The sequence below is a fragment of the Emys orbicularis genome, chromosome 13, assembly GCF_028017835.1.
Source record: "Emys orbicularis isolate rEmyOrb1 chromosome 13, rEmyOrb1.hap1, whole genome shotgun sequence".
Classification (NCBI taxonomy): Eukaryota; Metazoa; Chordata; order Testudines; family Emydidae; genus Emys; species Emys orbicularis.
In genome coordinates this window covers 17,236,004-17,257,498 of record NC_088695.1, presented here as the reverse complement: position 1 = coordinate 17,257,498, position 21,495 = coordinate 17,236,004, and the positions used below count along the sequence as shown (strand labels likewise).

At 46.6% G+C, this 21,495-nt stretch overlaps 1 protein-coding gene across 1 annotated transcript; it reads left to right on the top strand.

Annotated features, from left to right (window-relative positions):
• The first annotated feature begins 231 nt into the window (after positions 1 to 231).
• On the top strand, positions 232 to 19,773 carry LOC135888174 (L-amino-acid oxidase-like). The gene is made up of 7 exons (XM_065415989.1): positions 232 to 244; positions 1,356 to 1,579; positions 2,934 to 3,046; positions 13,043 to 13,244; positions 17,200 to 17,253; positions 18,145 to 18,278; positions 18,960 to 19,773. Exons 1-7 carry the CDS (start codon positions 232 to 234, stop codon positions 19,771 to 19,773), a joined length of 1,554 nt encoding a protein of 517 aa, XP_065272061.1.
• The last annotated feature ends 1,722 nt before the right edge of the window (positions 19,774 to 21,495 follow it).

The window sequence follows — 21,495 nt, the reverse complement described above, 5'->3', positions numbered from 1 at the left end:
TCCTTTGTTTCTGAGTCCCACATGCCTGGAAAACACTGGCTTACCCAGAGTAAGCCAGAGGCAGTGCTGATCTGCTCCTAGGATGTGGTCCTGTGATTCCTTGTGACAGTCCGTTCTCCCAGTTTCATTCGACACAGAGCCAGCAGGTTCCCCTAGGATATTTATCAGCCAGCCTAGTTCTGTGTTCAAAAGGACACAGCTCACTTAATGACTTGGGCTGCCAGTTTGAACATGGACAGGTTCTGTGAGTGAAATTTCTTCTTTTGAAACTTTTGTGGAAGAATGGGGTACTTTGCCTTTTTGGGCACATCTTACTTTGTCAATTGCTTAATATTTCACTAGTTTCTTGTTTCATAACTTTTTCCTCTCTCTCTTTTTCTCATTATTGTATTTCTGTTTTCTCTCTCTCTCTCTCTCTCTCTCTCTCTCAGTTGATTTTCTCCCAGAAACCATTACTCCTTGTTAAGTGTGGCAATGTGAATTTGGGGAAAACAGCACCAATGGTGTATTTTTGGTTGCACTGTGCCACAAAGTTACACAGAAAGACCAATTTTATCATGGGTATAATAATCCTGCTCTGACCAAAGCTCTAACATGGCTCTTGGACTCAGTTGAAATGTTAAGAGTGGACTGTATTTTCACCATATCAACAGACATCAATGTTCTAAATCAGTCCTATAATAAGGAATAGGAAAGCCCTGTAGGTTTAAAATATATTTACTCAAAACCAAGGTCCTGATCCTGCAAAACTCCTGCAAAGTGTTCTTAGAAAGAGCTCCTTTGAGTCACCATTGAGGGGTGCATTTCTGGCAAGCTAAGTTAATGTTAGAGCTGTTCAAAATGTACAGTTTGAAAAAAATGGGCACAAAATTGAATTGATTATTAATAAATATGTATGTTGAATGTATGTTGAATTTGTAATGAAAAATTCAATATTATCAGTTGGTTGGTTGGTTTGTTTTTCCTTCAAAAACTGAAACACTTTGGAAACAGCTTGAAAAAAAAACATTTTTGTCAAAAAAAAAAAAAAATCCATGAGACTTTAAAAGAAAATTGTAAACTTCTTTTGAAATATTTTCAAGGAAAACATCACTTTCTTATTAGTTCTGGCTCATTTTACTTCTGGATTGGGGAAAAAATATTGTAAAAAGATAAAGATAATGCTATCACACAACTGACTTCTTCCACAGTGGTACGTTCCCTCTCTGTTAATATAGCTAAACTCCAGAATCTGAGGTTATTAACCTCTTCCTAGACCTCAGGGGTATCGCATCCGTGATGTTACTGAGCTCCATGAAAGAATGAGTTTCTTTCTCCATTTGTGTCATCTGTTTTCTTTGTATATCTGTCTCTAGTACTTCTTCAGCTCTTACTCCTTGTGGTAGCACCAAGCTTGGAGAGTCTCTCTAGCAAACTGAAGGAGTGGGAAAAATGCTTTACTGACCCCGACTATGAAGAACTGGTGGATATTGCCAAAAATGGGTTGGAAAAAGGGTGTCGTTCAAAGAAGGTGGTGATCGTAGGGGCAGGAATAAGTGGACTCACTGCTGCCAAACTGCTGCAAGATGCTGGCTGCAAGGTAATTATAATGATTGAGAGGAGCCAGAGACAGGCCAGGGAATCAGTGCTTCTCTGAAATGATCTGATTGTTTTTACAGAGTAAACAATGCTGAAGAAAAAAACAAGGTGAATTTCAGTGAGCTTGGTGCTCTGTGCACGCAAGCAGTATATTACTCTCTTTTCCAGACACAAAGTTCATTGAGTTAAAGTTAAGGGGCTAGGTTCACAAAAGGACTAGGGAGCCTAACTGCAACTTTAGGTGCCTAACTCCCAGAATCAGGCCCCAGTGAGATTTGCAAAACCCCTGCTCAGTTGTCCCTGAACCTTCTAGATGCCTAAACTCACTTGATGCCTAAGTTTGAGGGCGCCTATATTTTTGTCTGTGAGCATGCGCATCACATTGGTCATCATTCCTCCCCCTAAGGGATCCAATCCGTGCTCAGAGCTCAGGCCACACAGATGAGTTCACACAAAAGAGCCAGAGATGGGAGGAATGGGAGGACTTCCCTCATCACTTCCAGCCCAGTGATTAGGGTATTCATCTGGGAGGTGGGAAACTCTGATTCAATTCTCCCCTGTGCATGGGGGGGGAGGGAGAGAAGAGATTTGAACAGGGATCTACCACACAGGACTGGTTTTAAGGGAAAGGGCACCCTGGGCTAACCTGTATTTTGGCACCCCTGGCTTCCACTGCCTCCCTGGGCACCCCATCCATTCCCCCATTGCCGCTGGCCCCTGCTGCCTCCCCATCCATCCCCCTCTATTGCCCCCAGGTCCTGCTGCCTCCTGCCCCCTCCCCCCCCATTGCCCCAAGCTCCTTTCTGTGGCTTCATAACCCAGGTCCACCCCGCTACTTGCCTCTTGACCACAGCGCCCCCATGACCACAGCACCCTGGGAAGTCACCTGCATCACCCACCCGTAATGCTGGCCCTGATGCCGCCTCTCAAAAGAGTGCCCTGACTACTGGGCAATGGGATAGTCTGATGTAGGTGTCCCTTTCTCTGAGCATGGCGACTGAGTTGGGCCCTGCTGATGAGCTGTGTAGAAGTACATCTATCTTCCCCCAGTTCATAGATGGCTCTGGGGCATAGGTGTTCAGATACCTAGAGGGAAGCAGCATTCCATCACATCTCTCCCTTTAAGTTTTGCATTCCTACTCATCCCCAGAGTAGAACCTTAGGTACTTAGGGAACTTTTACAGTGAAAATGTAGGCACTGAGTGACTTTAGATGCTTGAAAGATTCAGTGGCAGATGAGCGGAAGGTTTGTGAATGCCCCTACATTTGGGATTTAGGCACCTAAGTCCCTTTGTGAATCTTGCCATTAGAAACCGGCAAGTGAAAGAAAACCACGGCCTATGTTTTGTTTTTAGGTTCTGATTCTGGAAGCCAGTGATCGCGTGGGAGGACGCATCATGACCTATCACAATAAGGACAAAAGCTGGTATGTGGACCTCGGACCCATGCGTTTGCCCAAACACCACAGGTAATACATTTACCCCGTCTCAGCCACCAATACTGTTCATAAAAGGAGAAGCCTCAGTTTTAAGATTTTTATGACAATTCCTAGAAAAAAAATAATGAAGGGCTTGTATCTGATGAGCTTAAGGTGCCCCCTTCCTGCCTTGCGTGGACCATCTGCATTGTCTCACATTGTCAGTTTGTGTGCAGGGGAGAGAGATATCTTTGAGGGGCTGTTACTCTTCCAGAACAGGTGGGCTGCAAATGGGTGGGGAGAAGCAGGGAGTGGACTGGCGCTATGGCTCTCTACTCTGCCAGCCAGTGTAGCTAAACCAGCTTAGTGGGGCAGTGCCTAGGATGGGCCCAGATAAATTCCTTCTGAAGCAAAGGGTGAACCAAAGGTTAATTCCCCCTTAGGCAAAGGGGTAACCAGAAATTAGAGGTACAATTTGCTTCCTGGTATGCTCTTGGAGTACACAGCTGTCACATACCAGCTATGGACTGGTTACAGAGGTCCCACCCCAGAGAGATCCAAGAGATGTGGACCCTTCATGACAGTGATACTCAGACCTCAGTGGTTCAGAAGCCAAACTAGCGATCAACATTACCCAAAAGAGCCACAGTAGTGTGATATCATTGTTTCATTTACTATAGTACTAGTCATATTTAAACAATATGATGGGAAATATTTAGTATTTTTATATAAATTTGCTGTGAGAATTATATATATATATATAATCTTAATTCTCTCCACAAATAAGTTAATAACTTATTGCAAGTTGATAATTTAATTTGTTAATAGCATAAAATTGGTTAATAACTTAGATTGGTTAATAATTAAATCACAGTGTTTTAATATCATGTGCTGCAAAAAGCTACAGGAGACACAGTAAAGAGCCACTTGCGAGCTGCAGTCTGACTATCATTGCTTTAAGCCATCTTTAATACACTGCCAGCTATGGCTATTCTCAGCTCAGATAAGATGTGATACACATCACACCACATACTGGCTAAATATTTTAGTACAGTTTAGCATTCCAACACATCTCCCCTTTTAAGTTTTACATTCCTACCATTGCAAAATTTACACTATTGTGCTATCATTAAAGTTTGGTATGGATCAGTCTGTTATGTATCTCTGAATCATACTGGCTTTCTAATTACACAATCCAAAAGCATCACAATTTGACCATCTGGCTGTCCATAACTTGCAATGACTGGCTGTGGTTGGTTAGGTATCTTCGAGTCTTCTTTTTGTTCTGAATCTGATGAGTTTGCTCTGTTGTTTGTTCTTTCTATGGGATTAACTGTACATTTTGATGGTTTCTGTTGAACTCTCCACTGTCAGCCTCAATCACATATGATCTGGGCAATTAATTCTTTTTTTCATTTTGATAGCTGGAATTCTTCATCCTTTTCCTCTATTAAGTTCAGCCAAAATACAGTCACCAGGTTCTAAACGGGCAGTTTTCTAACTAAGTGACATATATTGTAAAAGTGTTTGCCTTTTAATCTGATTTGGCTACGTTCTTTCTGGCCATTTTGAAGACAGGTACTTTTTCAAAGTCAAAACAGTAGTTCTGAGTTGTCTTCCCATCAGGAATTGAGCTGGACTATATCCATTAGCTGTTGTTAGTGTTGATCTCTAGCTCAGAAGAGCACAGAATGGATCTTCCTGCTGTAGGATTTTCTTGGCTGTCCATACAGCTCTCTGTCTCTCTATTCACTTGTAGGCAATGTGGGCTCCTAGTAATATGATCAAAATCATATTTTGTTTTAAATTCTTTAAATTCCACAGCAGTGAATTGTAGCCCATTGTCCATCACTACTGGAATACCAAAACAAGTAAAAGTGCACTTCAGTTTTTCAATAACACTCTGACATATGTCTTTCTTTAAGTACATTATTTGTATGTACCTGGAAAAAATAGTTCACTACAACCAGATAATGATGTCCTCTAAATTTGCATAAATCTACAGCTAGTCTATTCCAAGGTCTGTTTGGTAGAAGTGCTGTTATTCTATATGATTCAGTATTGTCTCTTAAGGTTATTTGTACGGGATTTCCTTTCAAAAGTCCAATATCATCAAATACTCCGTTGAGTTCTTCCACCATTCCCACTAGGGGAGGGATAGCTCAGTGGTTTGAGCATTAGCCTGTTAAACCTAGGGTTCTGAGTTGGCCACTTAGGGATCTGGGGCAAAATCAGTACTTGGTCCTGCTAGTGAACGCAGGGGGCTGGTCTCCATGGCCTTTCAGGGTCCCTTCCAGTTCTATGAGATAGGTATATCTCCATTTATTTTATTATTATTATTTTTTTAATGGCTGCCACACTGTGGCTAAGAAGGTTGTTGGTCTTTGATCCTTTGATCACATGTAGTCTAGATGCATAGCTTTTGTCTTTGTAACTTGGTTCTGTGATGAACTGGCGCATGCAGTTTAGAATACCTCCAGGGCTAGTCAGACCTGTATCAGGTGATTTCAACTCTGAGGGGTTGAAGGTGACTGTATGTCCCTTCTGATATGACTGTCATGTGTGCTTCTGAGTCAATTTTAATGTCAATAGTCTTGCCATGAATATTCGGTTTCACTCTCAAGGCACACTCAGTGTCATTACTCATGGTAGATCCCCAGAAACACTGGTTCTTGATTGTCTGCAATACGAGTCAACTCTCTGACTGCTTTTGTGTGGCAAACAGCAGCATAATGTCCATATTTTGTGCATTTATTATATCTTGCTGTTTTGTCTGGAAATACATTTCTTGGGCTATGAAATTTTCCACGTCTTGTGTATGCAGTCATGTCATTTATCTGGAATTTGTCCCTCATATCCTTAGGATAAAGACTTGTAGCACTTATGCTGTTTACCACTTCTAAGCTATTGTGACAGGTTTCAGAGTGGTAAACATGTAGTCTCTATCAGCAAAAAGAACGAGGAGTACTTGTGGCACCTTAGAGACTAACAAATTTATTTGAGCATAAGCTTTTGTGGGCTAAAACCCACTTCACCGGATGCATGCAGTGGAAAATACAGTAGGAAGAGATATATACACAGAGAACATGAATGGGTGTTGCCATACCAACTCTAATGAGACTAATCGATTAAGGTGGGCTATTATCAGCAGGAGAAAAAAAACCTTTTGTAGTGATAATCAGGATGGCCCATTTCCAGCAGTTGACAAGAAGGTGTGAGTAACAGTAGGAGTTAAAAATAAGCATGGGGAAATAGTTTTACTTTGTGTAATGACCTATCCACTCCCAGTCTTTATTCAAGCCTAATTTAATGGTGTCAAGTTTGCAAATTAATTCCAATTCAGCAGTTTCTTGTTGCAGTCTGTTTTTGAAATTTTGTTGTTGTAATACTGCGACTTTTACGATTGTAATCTTACAACTACAATACCCACCTGCTGAAGTGAAGAAACAGTTTGACAGAGCCAGAAGAGTACCCAGAAGTCACCTATTACAGGACAGGCCCAACAAAGAAAGTAACAGGATGCCACTAGCCGTCACCTTCAGCCCCCAACTAAAACCTCTCCAGCGCATCATCTAGGATCTACAACCTATCCTGAAGGATGATCCCTCATTCTCACAGATCTTGGGAGACAGGCCATTCCTCACTTACAGACAGCCCCCAAACCTGAAGCAAATACTCACCAGCAACCACACACCACACAACAAAAACACTAACCCAGAAACCTATCCTTGCAACAAAGCCCACTGCCAACTCTGTTCACATATTTATTCAGGGGACACCATCATAGGTCCTAACCACATCAGCCACACTATCAGAGGCTCGTTCACCTGCACATCTACCAATGTGATATATGCCATCATGTGCCAGCAATGCCCCTCTGCCATGTACATTGGCCAAACTGGACAGTCTCTACGTAAAAGAATAAATGGACACAAATCAGACGTCAAGAATTATAACATTCAAAAACCAGTCGGAGAACACTTCAATCTCCCTGGTCACTCGATTACAGACCTAAAAGTCGCAATAAACCAGACTGCAACAAGAAACTGCTGAATTGGAATTAATTTGCAAACTTGACACCATTAAATTAGGCTTGAATAAAGACTGGGAGTGGATGGGTTATTACACAAAGTAAAACTATTTCCCCATGTTTATTTTTAACTCCTACTGTTACTCACACCTTCTTGTCAACTGCTGGAAATGAGCCATCCTGATTATCACTACAAAAGGTTTTTTTTCTCCTGCTGATAATAGCCCACCTTAATCGATTAGTCTCATTAGAGTTGGTATGGCAACACCCATTCATGTTCTCTGTGTATATATCTCTTCCTACTGTATTTTCCACTGCATGCATCCGATGAAGTGGGTTTTAGTCCATGAAAGTTTATGCTCAAATAAATTTGTTAGTCTCTAAGGTGCCGCAAGTACTCCTCGTTCTTTTCACTTCTAAGCTAGTTTCTCATTTTTCCCATTTGGCATGTTTGTTTTGCGGTTTTGTAAAGTCAGACTGCTTTGCTCTTTGAATAGCTATGTGTAGGGTTAACTCTGTTTTTAATTGTAGCTGCTGTGAATGACTTCACCTGTAAGCCCTGTGGTCAATCTATCTCTGATATTTTCAGGTTTTACGGTCCCCAGATCAGTTTTCTGCCAATATATGGAAAACTCTGATCAAAGATTACTCATTTTCCCCTTGTTCTTGAATTCTCTGGTGAAAATATGATCTTTCATAAGTCTCATTTCTCTGAGGTATAAAGTATGCATCAATCATAGGCAGAACCATTTCATAGTCAACTTTGCATCTGTCTTCAGTAAAGAAAAAAGATTTTATAGCTATGCTGTGCCAACTTCCTCATAGCATAAATTAAATAGGAACCATCAATATTGTCAGTTTCCTTGTGTAGTTTGGTTGCAAAGCAAAATCTTGCATCCAGTCTATCCATTCTGAAGGTTTGTCAAAGCTGAAGTTCTCCAGGGCATTGAGGAGTGACATGTTAATGTTAGTTACCCTGCAACCTTTGTTGCTGTTTCGTTTTTTTTCTTTTTTTTCTTTTTTTCTGCTTACAACTTTTGTTGCTGCTTCTGTTTTCCTCTGGCACCAGTTAGACTGCCTTAACTTCTGACCCATGTCATCTACCCAGGGGCGAGCACAGGAATTTAAATTTGACCCCTTTTGGGAGGCACAGAAGCTCGCTGCCCCCTCCCCCCCCAGCACCGGGAGGAGCCCAATGCCCCCCTTCCCCACCCAGCCATGGGAAGAGCTCGATCTTCTCTCCCTCCACCCAGCCCTGGCAAAAGCTCGATCTTCCCTGCCTCCGTGGCCCTGGGGCTGGAGAAGTTCTGTGCCCCCAATGATTATTGGGGTGGGACCTTGCCCCTGCCTCCCCCCCCTCCTTGCGCACACCCCATGTACCAGATACTGACTGGTTACAAAGCTTCCATCTCAGAGTTCCAAGAGATGTGGGCCTTTAAAGAGATCTTTAATATACTGCCAGCTATGGCTGTTCCCAGTTCTCATAAAGTATGGTACACACTTCACCACCTAGTGGTTAAACATTATAATACAGTTTAACATTCCATTAATAACAGTGGCTTTTAAACTGGGGAATGCATACCCCTAGGGCTACTCGAGCTCTTGTCATTGGGTATGGGAGAAAAAAAAATTAATGGCAGACAGACCAGGATTGGGAGGGGAGTGGAGAGATGTACACCTGCAAACTCCCCTGTGCAGGCTATCAGGCAGGGCAAGTAGATGCAGAGCTGGTCTTATGGGTGGGTGACCACCCAGGGCACCAGGGCCAGGGGCATCAGGGTCAAGAGCAATGATCCCTCTTAATTTTTCCACCCATATGTGGAATAAATTTTGTTATGTGCACCAAGGTAATGTACAGATGTGTGCCACCAGTAGAAACAAATAACCTAGATATAATATATACTTTAAAAAAGTTACCAATAGGAATAATTACACCAGACAAGACAAGTTAGGCATTTTAGAACTCACTACTCAAATAATTAACTTTAAGTGTAAGAGCGAAATAAAAATTATGAAATACATAGACCAGTCAAAACACTAAAATAACACACTTTGAAAGAATAAAATTACAGAGAACATATGTGCATTGCAGGAAGTACCAAGAATTAACAACAAAACCAGCAGTGTTGGGAGGTGTGTGACACAGACAGTGTGTGTGTGTCTGTGTGTGTGTGTGGTGACTCACAGACTGTGTGTGAGACACACAGAGACTGTGTGTGTGTGAGGCACAGTGTGTGACTGTGTGTGTGTGCGACTGTGTGTGTGTGTGTGTGTGTGCGTGCGTGCGTATGCATGCTGGCTGCTGGGGAAGTTTCTGAGAGACGCCCATCCGCTGTCTCTTTAAGGCACTCACTGAAAGCTCGCCTCCTTCTGAACCATGTCCCCTCTCCCCTGCTCTGCAGAGATGGGGTACATGGGCAGGGGGGAGGGGGAGAGACTGTGTGAGTGAGTGTGTGTGAGTGTGTGTGAGTGAGTGTGAGAGAGAGAGACCGACAGAGACAGAGATTGTGTGTGCTGGCTGCTGGGAAAGTCTCTGAGAGACTGTACGCTGTCCCTTTAAGGCACTCACTCACCCGAAGGCTTGTTCAGACCTCAGAACTGCTGCAAGTCCTGAGCCCTGTCCCCTCTACCCTGCTCTGTGGAGATGGGGTACAGGGGCTGGGAGAGGGGGACACCCTGACATCAACACCCTCCTTTCCCCACCCCCCACTCTGAACAGCCTTTGGGAGGGTCCCGGGAGCAGCTGCAGGAGCAAATGGCTGCAAAGCAGGGGGCGGGGTGAGCACCTGAACACATGCTACCAGCTGGAGGTGCACGGCTCTGCTAATCAACTGCATGGCACTTGAATCTCTCTTGGGAGGCCACCGAACTGTGTGGCTTACAGGGAACACAGGTCAAAAGGTGAGGAGTGGGGCAGGCCTGGGGTTCGAGGCTGTGGAAGGGAGCTTGCAGCAATGGGTGGGGGAATCATAGAATATCAGGGTTGGAAGGGACCTCAGGAGGTCATCTAGATCAACTCCCTGCTCAAAGCAGGACCAATCCCCAACTAAATCATCCCAGACAGGGCTTTGTCAAGCCTGACCTTAAAAACCTCTAAGGAAGGAGATTCCACCACCTCCCTAGGTAACCCATTCCAGTGCTTTACCACCCTTCTAGTGAAAAAGTTTTTCCTAATATCCAACCTAAAACTCCCCCACTACAACTTGAGACCATTACTCCTTGTTCTGTCATCTGCTACCACTGAGAACAGTCTAGATCCATCCTCTTTGGAACCCCCTTTCAGGTAGTTGAAAGCAGCTATCAAATCTTCTCTTCTGCAGACTAAATAATCCCAGTTCCCTCAGCCTCTCCTCATAAGTCATGTGCTCCAGCCCCCTAATCATTTTTGTTGCCCTCCTCCAGACTCTTTCCAATTTTTCCACATCCTTCTTGTAGTGTGGGGCCCAAAACTGGACACAGTACTCCAGATGAGGCCTCACCAATGTCGAATAGAGGGGAATGATCACAACCCTCGATCTGCTGGCAATGCTCCTACTTATACAGCCCAAAATGCCATTAGCCTTCTTGGTAACAAGGGCACACTGTTGACTCATATCCAGCTTCTCGTCCAGCAGTCACCTCACCTCCAGCAGGGGTGAGTTCTTAATTTGTGCTCTGAGGTGGCCGGAGAACAGTGACTACTGGCTGGGAGGCCAGAGGTCCTGGGTGTCCATCTGCAAAGGCAGCACTGCCACCAGCAGCAGCACAGAAGCAAGAGTGACGATCCACATACCATGCTACCCTTACTTCTGCGCTGCTGCTGCTGGCAGTGGTGCTGCTTTCAGAGCTGGGTGGCCGGAGAGACACAGCTGCTGGCCAGGAGCCCAGAGGTGCCAACAAAGATCCTTTTTATGTAATTATGCAAATTGACCTTTTAATAAAGACAAAGAAGTGAAAACCCCCAGTAAATGTAGTATTTGGGATTCACCAAACATTAGTCAATTATTATTTTTTTACTGAAGCATCAAAAGCTCTAATATGCTAAACTCTGTTTCAGAAAATATAAAAAGTCAAATTTTAATTCAGGTCTCTGCAAGTGCATAGAAAAAAACCCACACATGCATCCACATTTAAAATATTTACCAACAAGTATTAGAGTTTTCCAACAAGGGTATATTATGAACTTATCTCAGATGGGGGTAAGCAGTAGACTATAAGCGGTTCTCAAATGTCATTGCACCGTGACACCCTTCTGACAACAAAAATTACTGCATGACCTCAGGAGGGGGGAACTGAAGCCCGAGCCCATCCAAGCCACGCCACCCTGGGCGGGGTGGTCATAGCTGCCCAAGAGCTTCTGCCCTGGGGGGGGGGGCATGTAACCTTAACCCTCCTGCCCAGGGCTGAAGCCCTCAGGCTTCGGCCTCAGCCCCAAGTGGTGGGGCTCAGGCTTTGGCTTTGGCCCTGGGCCCCAGCAAGTCTAACACCAGTCTTGGCGACCCCAGTTTGAGAACCCCTGGCCTGCATTATTTGGAAAGGGGTAGGCAGCCTAAAATGGTTGAAAAGCACTGCATTATAACAACCACACCACAATTGAGATGTAAAGTGAAATTGAAGGTAGGGTGCACATATCAACAAATGAAAGTTAAAATCCAGCTAGAACATTGCAGTCAGGGGGAAAAATAATTAATAACTCAGGAAATCAATAGTTAAGGTTGAACTTACAAGAAGTCAAAGTATTTGGGACCATATAAACCAGGGGTGGGCAAACTACGGCCCGTGGGCCGGATCCTGCCTGTCAGGGCTTTGGCCGGCAACACGTCCCTGCAGACCCTGGGGAAGGAGGGACAGAGGGCTCTGTGCACATCCCTCGCCTGAAAGCACCGCCCCCCGCATCTCCCATTGGTGGGGAATGGGGAACTGCAGACAATGGGCGCTTCGAGGGAGGTACCCACAGGCAAGGGCAGTGCGCAAAGCCCTCTGCCCCTCATCCCCCAGGGGCTGCAGGGACGTGGTGCTGGCCACTTCCAGGAGCAGCATGATGTGGGGTCAGGGCAGGCAGGGAACTTGCCCTGGCCCAGGTGTGTGCTGCTGCCACCCCAGAGCCAGGTAAGTGGCGCCGGGCCAGAACCCGCACACCGAACTCCTCCTGCACCCCGCACCCCAACCCCCTGCCCTGAGCCCCCTGCCGCACTCCTCCTGCACCCCAAACCCCACGAAACCCCAAACCCCTGCCCTAAGCCCTCTCCCACACTCTGCACCCCCTCCTGCACCCCAACCCCCTGCTCTGAGCCCCTCGTAAACCCTGCACCCCTCCTCTGCCCCAACCCCTTGCCCTGAGCCCCTTCCTGCACACCGCACCCCATCCCATACCCCGCACTCCCTCCCACACCCCAACCCCCTGCCCCAGCCCTACATTCATGGCCCTGCATGCAATTTCCCCACCCAGATGTGGCCCTCGGGCCAAAAATTTTGCCCACCCCGATACAAACTCCCAAAGTACCCCTCTGGCCCCATAGAGACCCCAGCCTGCCATCTTCCAGGCATGGTTCTTTTCATACCTTCTTTGTAAGCTGTTCTGTTTTTGGATCATGGATTTTCTTGAGTGATAACCATGGATGCATCTGGTTTAAAATGCTTCCCCTGGAATAGAGCAGGAGGCATGAGCTGTTTAGGTTATGGAGATGCCTCGGATGGTAGGAAAGCACCATTAAGAACTGAGCTGGAATCAACACAGATGAGTGGGACATCCTACAGAGACAATGGGAACCTCAGTCATCGAAAATTAACCCGTAGCTTCAGAGGCAGCTGCACGTACGACCACAACATGGCTGTGTCTGTAGATCAAAGATGAGAGGTGTCAGAAACCTGTGTTGAGAGGGAGAGGACATTGCTGGGAGAGGTGGTCAAATTTTCTCAAGCAAACAGTTTTGGGGGTGTTGTTTTTTGCCTTTTTTCCAAAAGAGAATTGTGAATTCAAATTTTTTTTCAGTTTTGACATTTTTGTGTTTTCCCCCACCCCTTTCCTTTCTTTTTAGGGTTGTGCATGAATTTATTATCAAATTTAAACTTAAACTGAACCCATTCTACAATACTGATGACAACGCTTGGTATTTAGTTAACAACATCAGGGCAAGAGCTGGAGAGGTAGAAAGAAACCCTGATATCTTGCAATACCCTTTGCACCCTACAGAGAGAGGAAAATCAGCTAGTGAGCTTTATCGTCAGACACTGGATAAGGTATGTGTGTTGTGGAAAGGACTCATGCACTTTGGGTTTCTCTTCATTAAAGAATTAGCCTGGACTTTTACTCGTTGGTCCTAAGCCCCCTTCATATCCACACACACAGCTTTCTCATTCAAGTTTAGTGGTCCTTTCAACCCAGGCTAGCTGGCATGATTGGTAGTATGAGTTGTAGCCTGGGCTCTGCTTTCACTTGAGCTATTACCCTGCCCACTTGGCAGTGAAGATACAAGCTAAAAAAACACTCAAGTGATGATATTTCTCCAATGCCATCCCACAATCCCTCCCCCACCATGTGCCAAGAAGGACAAACAAAGGAAAGTTTCATAAAGCAGCTCAGTTTACTGCCTCACACAGAACCATGGAACCCGGCCCCAGAAGTCCTAGAGACATCCATGGGAGAATGCAACATCATTAAGGACACAGTACTTCAGGTTTGGCTTTGCAGTGTGGCTGCTCATGCCCGTGGTAGGCTAACCCAGGCACCTGTCAACCGAGTTAGCTCTCCAGTGAGGACATATCATGAGAAGCTGATTCTGCAAGGTGCTGAGCACATCTGGGAGATGCGCGCACGCGCACACACACACACAAGTGCAGTGTTACATCTGAACTCATGAGATTTAGGCTCTTAAAGGACAGATTTTCAAAGGTGTTCGGGTGCTCACAGACATAGGTGCTGACGCAGGGGGTGATCAGGGGCTCAAGCACCCATATGTAACCCTTCTGCCCATCTAAGTTGGCAGCAACAAGGGCCGGGTTCTGTATCTAGGGGTTCTGTTTCAATAACACAATGCAAAACCGGCTCGAGCCCCCACCCAGTGACCTGGGACAATTACATACCACCCCCCTGGGTACCTCTAAGAGGCAATACTTCCCCTCTCGCAAGCACGGAGTCTGAGTGTAGCAGAAAATGTTTAATAACATGAGGTAAACGACATCAGCATAAGATTGGAAAAAACACCACAAACAGGATTCATAACACAAACCATGAGCAAAACCCACCCCAGCAAATTGGGCTGTGTCCTTTCCCTTTGTCTCTTGAATCCAACAACCCAAAAATCACCCAGAGTCCCCAAAGTCCAACACCCCCAAAGTCTCTTGGGTCCAGCAACCACCCAAAGTCCCAAAAGTCCAACAACCCCCAAAGTCTCTGTCCCTGGTCAGTGCAGCCCCAGAGCAAAAAGGGGGGGGGGGGCACGCAGGGTGTTAAGGGGCACCTTACGTGATCCGAGGCTGGCCAGCCGTCTGTTTCTCCGTGGGGGTTCCGCCGCAGCCTTCACCACGAGCCAGTCCACTTTCCTGCCATCCCACGAACTGCTCCACTCTACAAGCTGCTCCGCTCCACTCCGCTCCGCTCACCGACCTGTGAGCCGTTCCAGCCGTCCCCGCAAACAGCTCCGCTCACCGTTCCTTGGGCCACTCCAACCGGCCCCACAAGGCTCCACACCGCTCCTCCAGTCGTCCCCACAAATTGCTCCGCCAGCTGCTGAGCAATATAGCTTCAGGCTCCCCCACTTGTTAACACAGCACTCAGTGATCTCAGCTCTTAATAACTTTAGCTCTTTTGTGATTTCAGCTCTTAGTGATTTCAGCTCAATAGTAGGGGAGCCCTAGTGCTGGTGCACCATTGGCCCAAAGTGAATTCAGCTCAGCAGTCTGTAACTAGACTTCTAATGGAATCAAAGTTAGCTCTAACATTCAACAGTGGAGAGAGGAGGTGGTGCAATTGGTGTTTCAAACCCTCAGAGGGGGCCCATACCATCAGGTACAAATACCTGTCCCCATCCTCTCTCAATTCACTGGGTTTTGTAACCCATGCCCCTTGTCAAGCAAGTGCTACTTAGGTAATGGTGAAGGACTCACTCAGTCCTTCTGTCATACAACAGTTCCACTGGCCTTGATTCACAGAATCAGGGTAACAAAACTTTATTCTTCCTGCCCCAATAATAGAGAAACTGGGGATCCCACACCAGCCAAAGTAACCACTTTCAGTTGCTGTTGTTCCATGCCAGGCGAGTGGGTGTGCCTATGCAAACAAGATCAGCCCCTGGAGTTCTTTTCCACACTCGCCATAATTCACCACCAGATGTCAGGGTAGAGCTCATCCTGACACTGCTTACACATAGAAAAAAACAGTGGGTGCTCAGCACCCATCAGCCACAGCTCTTTGTGGGTGCTGCCCATCAGCTGTTTGATGCTGGGGGAGGCACTTGGGGGAGGGCAGAGAGCAGCGAGCAGTGGGTGGGCGGGAGTCTCTGGGTTGGAGTTGGAGTGGGGACAGGAAGAGGCGGAGCAAGGGCAGGACCTTGGGGGAGGGGCGGGGTGGGGAAGGGACCTCAGGACAGAGCCAAGGTGGAGCATTCCCGGGAAGAAATAAAAGTCAGAACCTATGCTCATAGATGCAGAGGCACCTGGGGCTAGATTATAAAAAGAGATAAAGCAGGGAGCAAGTGAGCATGACTGTGTAATCCAATGGTTAAAGCACTCAGCTGGGACACCCTGGATCCAGTCCCTCTGCTCCAATGACTATCTGTTCCTCCAAAATGGAACAGCTTCAGCAAGAGAGATTGGGACTATCCACTAGCCCAGCAGTCAGGGCATTTATGTAAGAGGTGGAGAGACTCCTGTTCAAATCTCTCTACCTCAGCAGGTAGAGGGGGGACTTGAACCGGTGGTAAGAGCTGCGGGGCCAGGCAGCTGTGGGGAGCTAAGGCACAGACCCTCCACCTGCCCTAGGCAGGAAGCCTGGGGGGTGGGATCATGGGCCGGGGGGTGCTATCTCTCCCCCCCCTTGACTCACTCTAATTACTGGGGCAAAAAGCTACAAAGCGGCTGCTGGTGCGACTGCTTGCAACAAACACCTGAGGTGACCGATTCCAGGAGACGGCTCGCAGCTGAGAATCCCAAGCAGACATAGGTGCCGAACTTCCTAAGAGGGGTGGGACTTTGAATACACCCCTCTCCGTGGCATCTCCCATTGACTAATTTAGTCTGTGTGCTGGCTTTTGTGGATCTCATTCTTAGAGGCCTGTCTACCTCCACTCATTGTGCAGGGAGCCTGAGGGTATGTCTGCACTGCAAAGAAAAACCCATGGTGCCAAGTGTCAAAGCCCAGGTCAGTTGACATGGGAGCAGGGGGCTTGAGCTGTGGGCCTAAGAATATTGGTGCACACATTCCTACTTGGGCTGGAGCACATGCTCTGAGACTCTCTCCCCTCACTGGATTTCAGAGCCAGGACTCCAGGGGGAACATCTACATTGCTGTTTTTATCCCTGTGGCCCGAACCCTGCATTCCCAAGTCATGACCAGGCTCTGAGACTTGGAGCTGTGAGTTTTGGGGTTGTTGGGTTTTTTCCAGTATAGACATAACCCTGAATGCCAAATTCAACCTTTGTGAATCCCACTGATTTTCTAGGCATCTAAAAGTTAGGCACTGCGGTGCTGAGCATAAGTTCTTTTGTGAATCTAGCGGTATTTTCAAAGACTTAGGTGCCATACTCCCATGGATTTCAATGGGAATTAAGCACTTAGGTGCTTTTGAAAATCCCAGTAGGTGCTATCTGCATGTTTAGATGCCTAAATACCTTTGAAAATGCACCCCCTAAAGTACCTGTCACTTCTGAAAGTGGGAGCTAGATCCCAGATTCACTTCTCCACATTTGAACATTTAACCTTTAGTCTATTTGTATTGTTTAGAAAGCCTGAGTGAAAGCAGTTCAGTCATTTGGAGAACTGCAGGAGTGGAAAACAAAAGCTGTCCCTCGTATCCCCATTTAAAAGAGATTCTTAACAGCTCTTTCACCTGAGCAGTCATTTCATGTCCTGCCTCCTTGTGCATATGTAATAGGATACCATCTATAAGTACATGATCACAAACTGGGAAAATAACAAACCTTTAAAGGTAGAACTGTGATGATGAAACAAATGACTGTTTTCTTGGTTGCTACCCAGGTGCCCACAGACTGCAGTGCTCTGAAAGAGAAATATGACTCCTTTTCCACCAAGGTAATTGAAGTTAGCATTCCAGTATCTTTAAATCTAAAGATGCCTGATTTCCTAAGTCTTTCCTCACATTGGCCAATGGAAGTCCTTGTGGGATAGTACTTGCCATGTGCACACAGTCCATGGTAGGAGATAATGCATCCGAATCCTCCGAAAGCTACTGGTTGTGTGGAGGAAACACATTCGCCTCATGAGTCTTCATGGAGCACAGCCCTCTTCCCTCTGTGGTCCCCTGGATTCCCCTTAGTGGCAGGGGGAGGGCAGGGCCATGGATCTTCTCTGCCTCTCTCTATCCAAAACACCAGTCTGCAGAAAATGAGCAGTCTCTGTGCTCCCATATGCCTAGTGTTTGTGTAGTGCCCTCCTCCACTTTGGTGTGACTGATTTGGCATCTGTTCTTCCCACCCCAGCGCTCTGTGTGACATCCACCTATGTATCCCCATCCACAATTATTTCAGTGAGAGAACCTGCCTCCGTATACCCATCCACAATTACTTTTTACCCTGCAGGAGGTGTGGACTAGATCATGGGTTTTTAATCAAAGACAATGAAATCTTGGTATGGACACTAGGAGTGAAATCCTGGCCCCATTGAAATCAATGGCAAAGATCCCATTGACTTTGGGGGGGGGGGGGTCAGGATTGCACCCAATGAATCAAAACTGGGTGAGGGATTGTGTCTTGAAAGTAAGCATCAGCCTCACTTCAGTGATTGTTTATGAGGAAGCAGACAAATCACCAAGTAGGATAGTAGATGGGTTTGACTCCTGCTCATCCCTTATGGATATTGAATAATTCCTATGTTCAACTGAAATTAGATATCTCTTTGGCTGTCATTCTCTATGGGGATATAATATGCATGCACCTTCCACCCTCTCCACTCTTCCCCACCCAGGAATATTTGATTAAAGAAGGAAATTTAAGTAGAGGAGCCATCAACATGATCGGTGACTTGCTGAATGAAGATGGTGAATTCCAGATGTCATTTCTTCACTCTGTCATGAACCATGTTACATTCTCTGAGAAGGGGTAAGGAAAAAGGAATCTTTATTCAGTTGCTTTAAATGTGGAAGGGACATGTACTTCTGGTAGGATCTGTCTGGCTATCCATCCATCTTTCAATACATTTAACTGTCCATCAACCTCATCTTATCAATGCAGCCGGTTGCCTTCTTTGAAGTAGGCACTGATGGTCTGACTTGGAATACAGGGTAAGTGTTCGTTGCTATAGTTCTCTAGCCATTAAAAACCAGGTTCACTTTCACAGTGTCATAGCTTCTAACTGGGTCAGATCCTATGAAATTCAGTAATTAACTCCAGAGTGTATGTGTTATGGGCATACTGGGGCATCACTCTGTTGTATCTCAGAACCACCTAGTTCAAATGACGCTAAAGTAGTATCATTAATGCTTCCCAGCACCCCCATGAGGCAGAACTAATTCCAAGGAAATCTGAGTAATCATGCAGATTTTAGAGCATTTAGCAGAGTCAAGCTTTAAACAGATAGCTGATCTTAACCTTAACAGCAGCAGACCTGGCACTCTACTATAATAAAAGAAGTTGGAGTTGGGACTCAGTAGGGGCTAGATTGTATCTTCAACTATGCAGCTCCTTACAGCTCTCTTTGTTGTTCTTGTGGCATTCTCTCAGATAACTGTTGTCCAATGATGTTGTTGCCTTACCATCCTCTTTTCTCCCCCTTTCTTTCAGTTATGATGAGATCACTGGGGGATTCGATCAGCTTCCTGATACTTTCTACCAGTATATTCATGGGGGCGTTCTATTTCACTCCACAGTAGTGAAGATACTAAATGAGGATGACCAAGTGAGAGTGTTTTACCAGAGGCCAGATGCATTGGTCCCCTTGGCTGTGACGTCTGACTACGTTCTTGTCACGGCCACGGCAAAAGCCACACGGCTTATTAAATTTTCACCACCTCTTTCAACTAACAAGGCCCATGCCCTGCGGTCCATTCACTACTCAGAAGCCACTAAGATTGTTTTGGTCTGTACTGAAAAGTTTTGGGAGAAAGAGGGAATACAGGGTGGGAGGTCAATCACTGATCGCCCATCCAGATTCATCTACTACCCCAGCCACAATTTCTCCAGTGGGGTGGGGGTGATCCTTGCTTCATACACCTGGGGCGATGATGCTGAATTCTTCATTCCCCTCAGTGATGAAAAGTGTGTTGATGTGGTGCTGGGGGACCTGGCAGAAATCCACCAGGTGCCCAAGAATTATATCCAGAGTGTCTGCGATAAGCATGTGATCAAGAAATGGAGCCTGGACAGATATTCCATGGGAGCCTATGTTTCATTCACCCCGTACCAGTTTGTCAACTACTCCGAAGCTTTGTTTCAGAATGAAGGGAGGATCCATTTTGCAGGAGAACTCACAGCCCAGCCTCATGCCTGGATCGAAACTGCTATGAAATCTGCAGTGAGAGCGGCAAGGAACATCCATGGCATTATCAATGTGTCACCCAGGCAGCAGCAGCAAGAGCTGAGGAAAAATAAAATATAATTGATGATAAAATAATAATAAGGGTGCTTGGGGGAGGCACAAATGCATCAGCTACTGACTGGGGAATTTAGAAGGTGCACCGCTAATCAGCAGGCATTACAAGATTGTTACTTTAGATTTAGCCCTGGTGGGGGGAGGCATAAACTGTCTGCACTGGCATTAGACTGCTACCCTTACACTCAGAGGGTACGTCTATACTTGTCTAGACACGATAAATCGATCCCAGATCGATCCCGGAAGTGCTCGCCGTCGACAGGAGTGCTCGCCGTCGACAGGAGTACGCGGAGTCGACGGGGGAGCCTGCCTGCCGCGTGTGGACCCGCGGTAAGTTCGAACTAAGATACTTCGACTTCAGCTACGTTATTCACGTAGCTGAAGTTGCGTATCTTAGTTCGAAGTGGGGGGTTAGTGTGGACCAGGCCAGAGAGAGAAGGGGGTGAGGTAATTATCTTTTATTGGACCAACTTCTGCTGGTGAGAGAGACAAGTTTTCAAGTTTACACAGAGCTCTTCTCCAGCTCTCTCTCACCACAGAAGTTGGTCCAATCACAGGTGCTGGCTTCCTCTGGGCCGTGGAAGTGCTCAGTGCCCCTTGCTCCACCCCAGGCCCTGCCCCCACCCCACCCCTTCTCCCAAGCCCCCACTCCTGCCCTGCCTCTTCCCGCCCCTGCTCCACCCCCACTCCGCCTCTTCCTGCCCAGTTCCGCCCCCTACTCCGAGCGCGCCTAGTCCCTGCTCCTCCCCCTTACCCCCAGTACCTCCTGCACACCGCAGAACAGCTGATCCCGGTGAGTGGGAGGCACTGGGCAGGAGGGTGAGGAGCTGATCGGCAGGGCCTCCGGCGGATGGGACGCTGCGAGGGAGGGGGAGAGCTGGCTGCCGGTGGGTGCTAAGCACCCACTATTTTTTTTCTGTAGTTACTCCAGCCCAGGAACACACATGGAGTCGATGCCTATGGGTCCCATAAAATATATTACCTCACCCACCTCGTCTGTCTGTTATGCTGGGACCAACCTAGCTACAACAACTCTGCATGCCCTCACACTCAGCCACTCTGCTCAGCCCCCAGAGGGTAAAGTCAAGGCTGTGCCCAATCCACTCACCTACTCCTAAGAAGGGAAGGAATGAGTGAGTAGCCCTAGTAACACCTAGCCACCCTACCCTCAAGGTCTAGGTAGCCCATGTCAGAGTTTGAAGGCGGTTCTTGCTTCCCCGATGAGACAAATAATCTGCTTCACAATCTAGCCTCATGTCTAGATGGCAGGCAAACAGTGACTATTCTGTTTCCCGCTTCCAGGGCCAGCAAGTCCAGCCCTTGCAGATCCTATCAGCCACACCAGCATTCCTAAAATGGGAGGAGAGGCAGAACTGGAAGGATGCAGTCAGCACCACATGCCTTGATCTCCAATCTGGCAGCAGTGCTTCTGCACTTCTTCAGAGCTCCTCGAGGCAAAATTTCACAGGAGGCTTCTCCTGGGATGGGATAAGTCACTCTGCATCCCACCCTGTTCAGGGTTGTGCCTCCATTGCACAGTCTGTCCACCAGTGAAATGCAACGTGTAGCAGGAAACCAATGACCTCATCTTTGACCCTGATTATGGTCATTCCATGGTCAACATGGATGGAATCAGGTGTAATGTGTAGAGATATCAACTATCCCTTGAATATATTGTTAATTCCTATAGTCATTTCTAATCTGCAAGGTTAAAATCTGAATCAGACA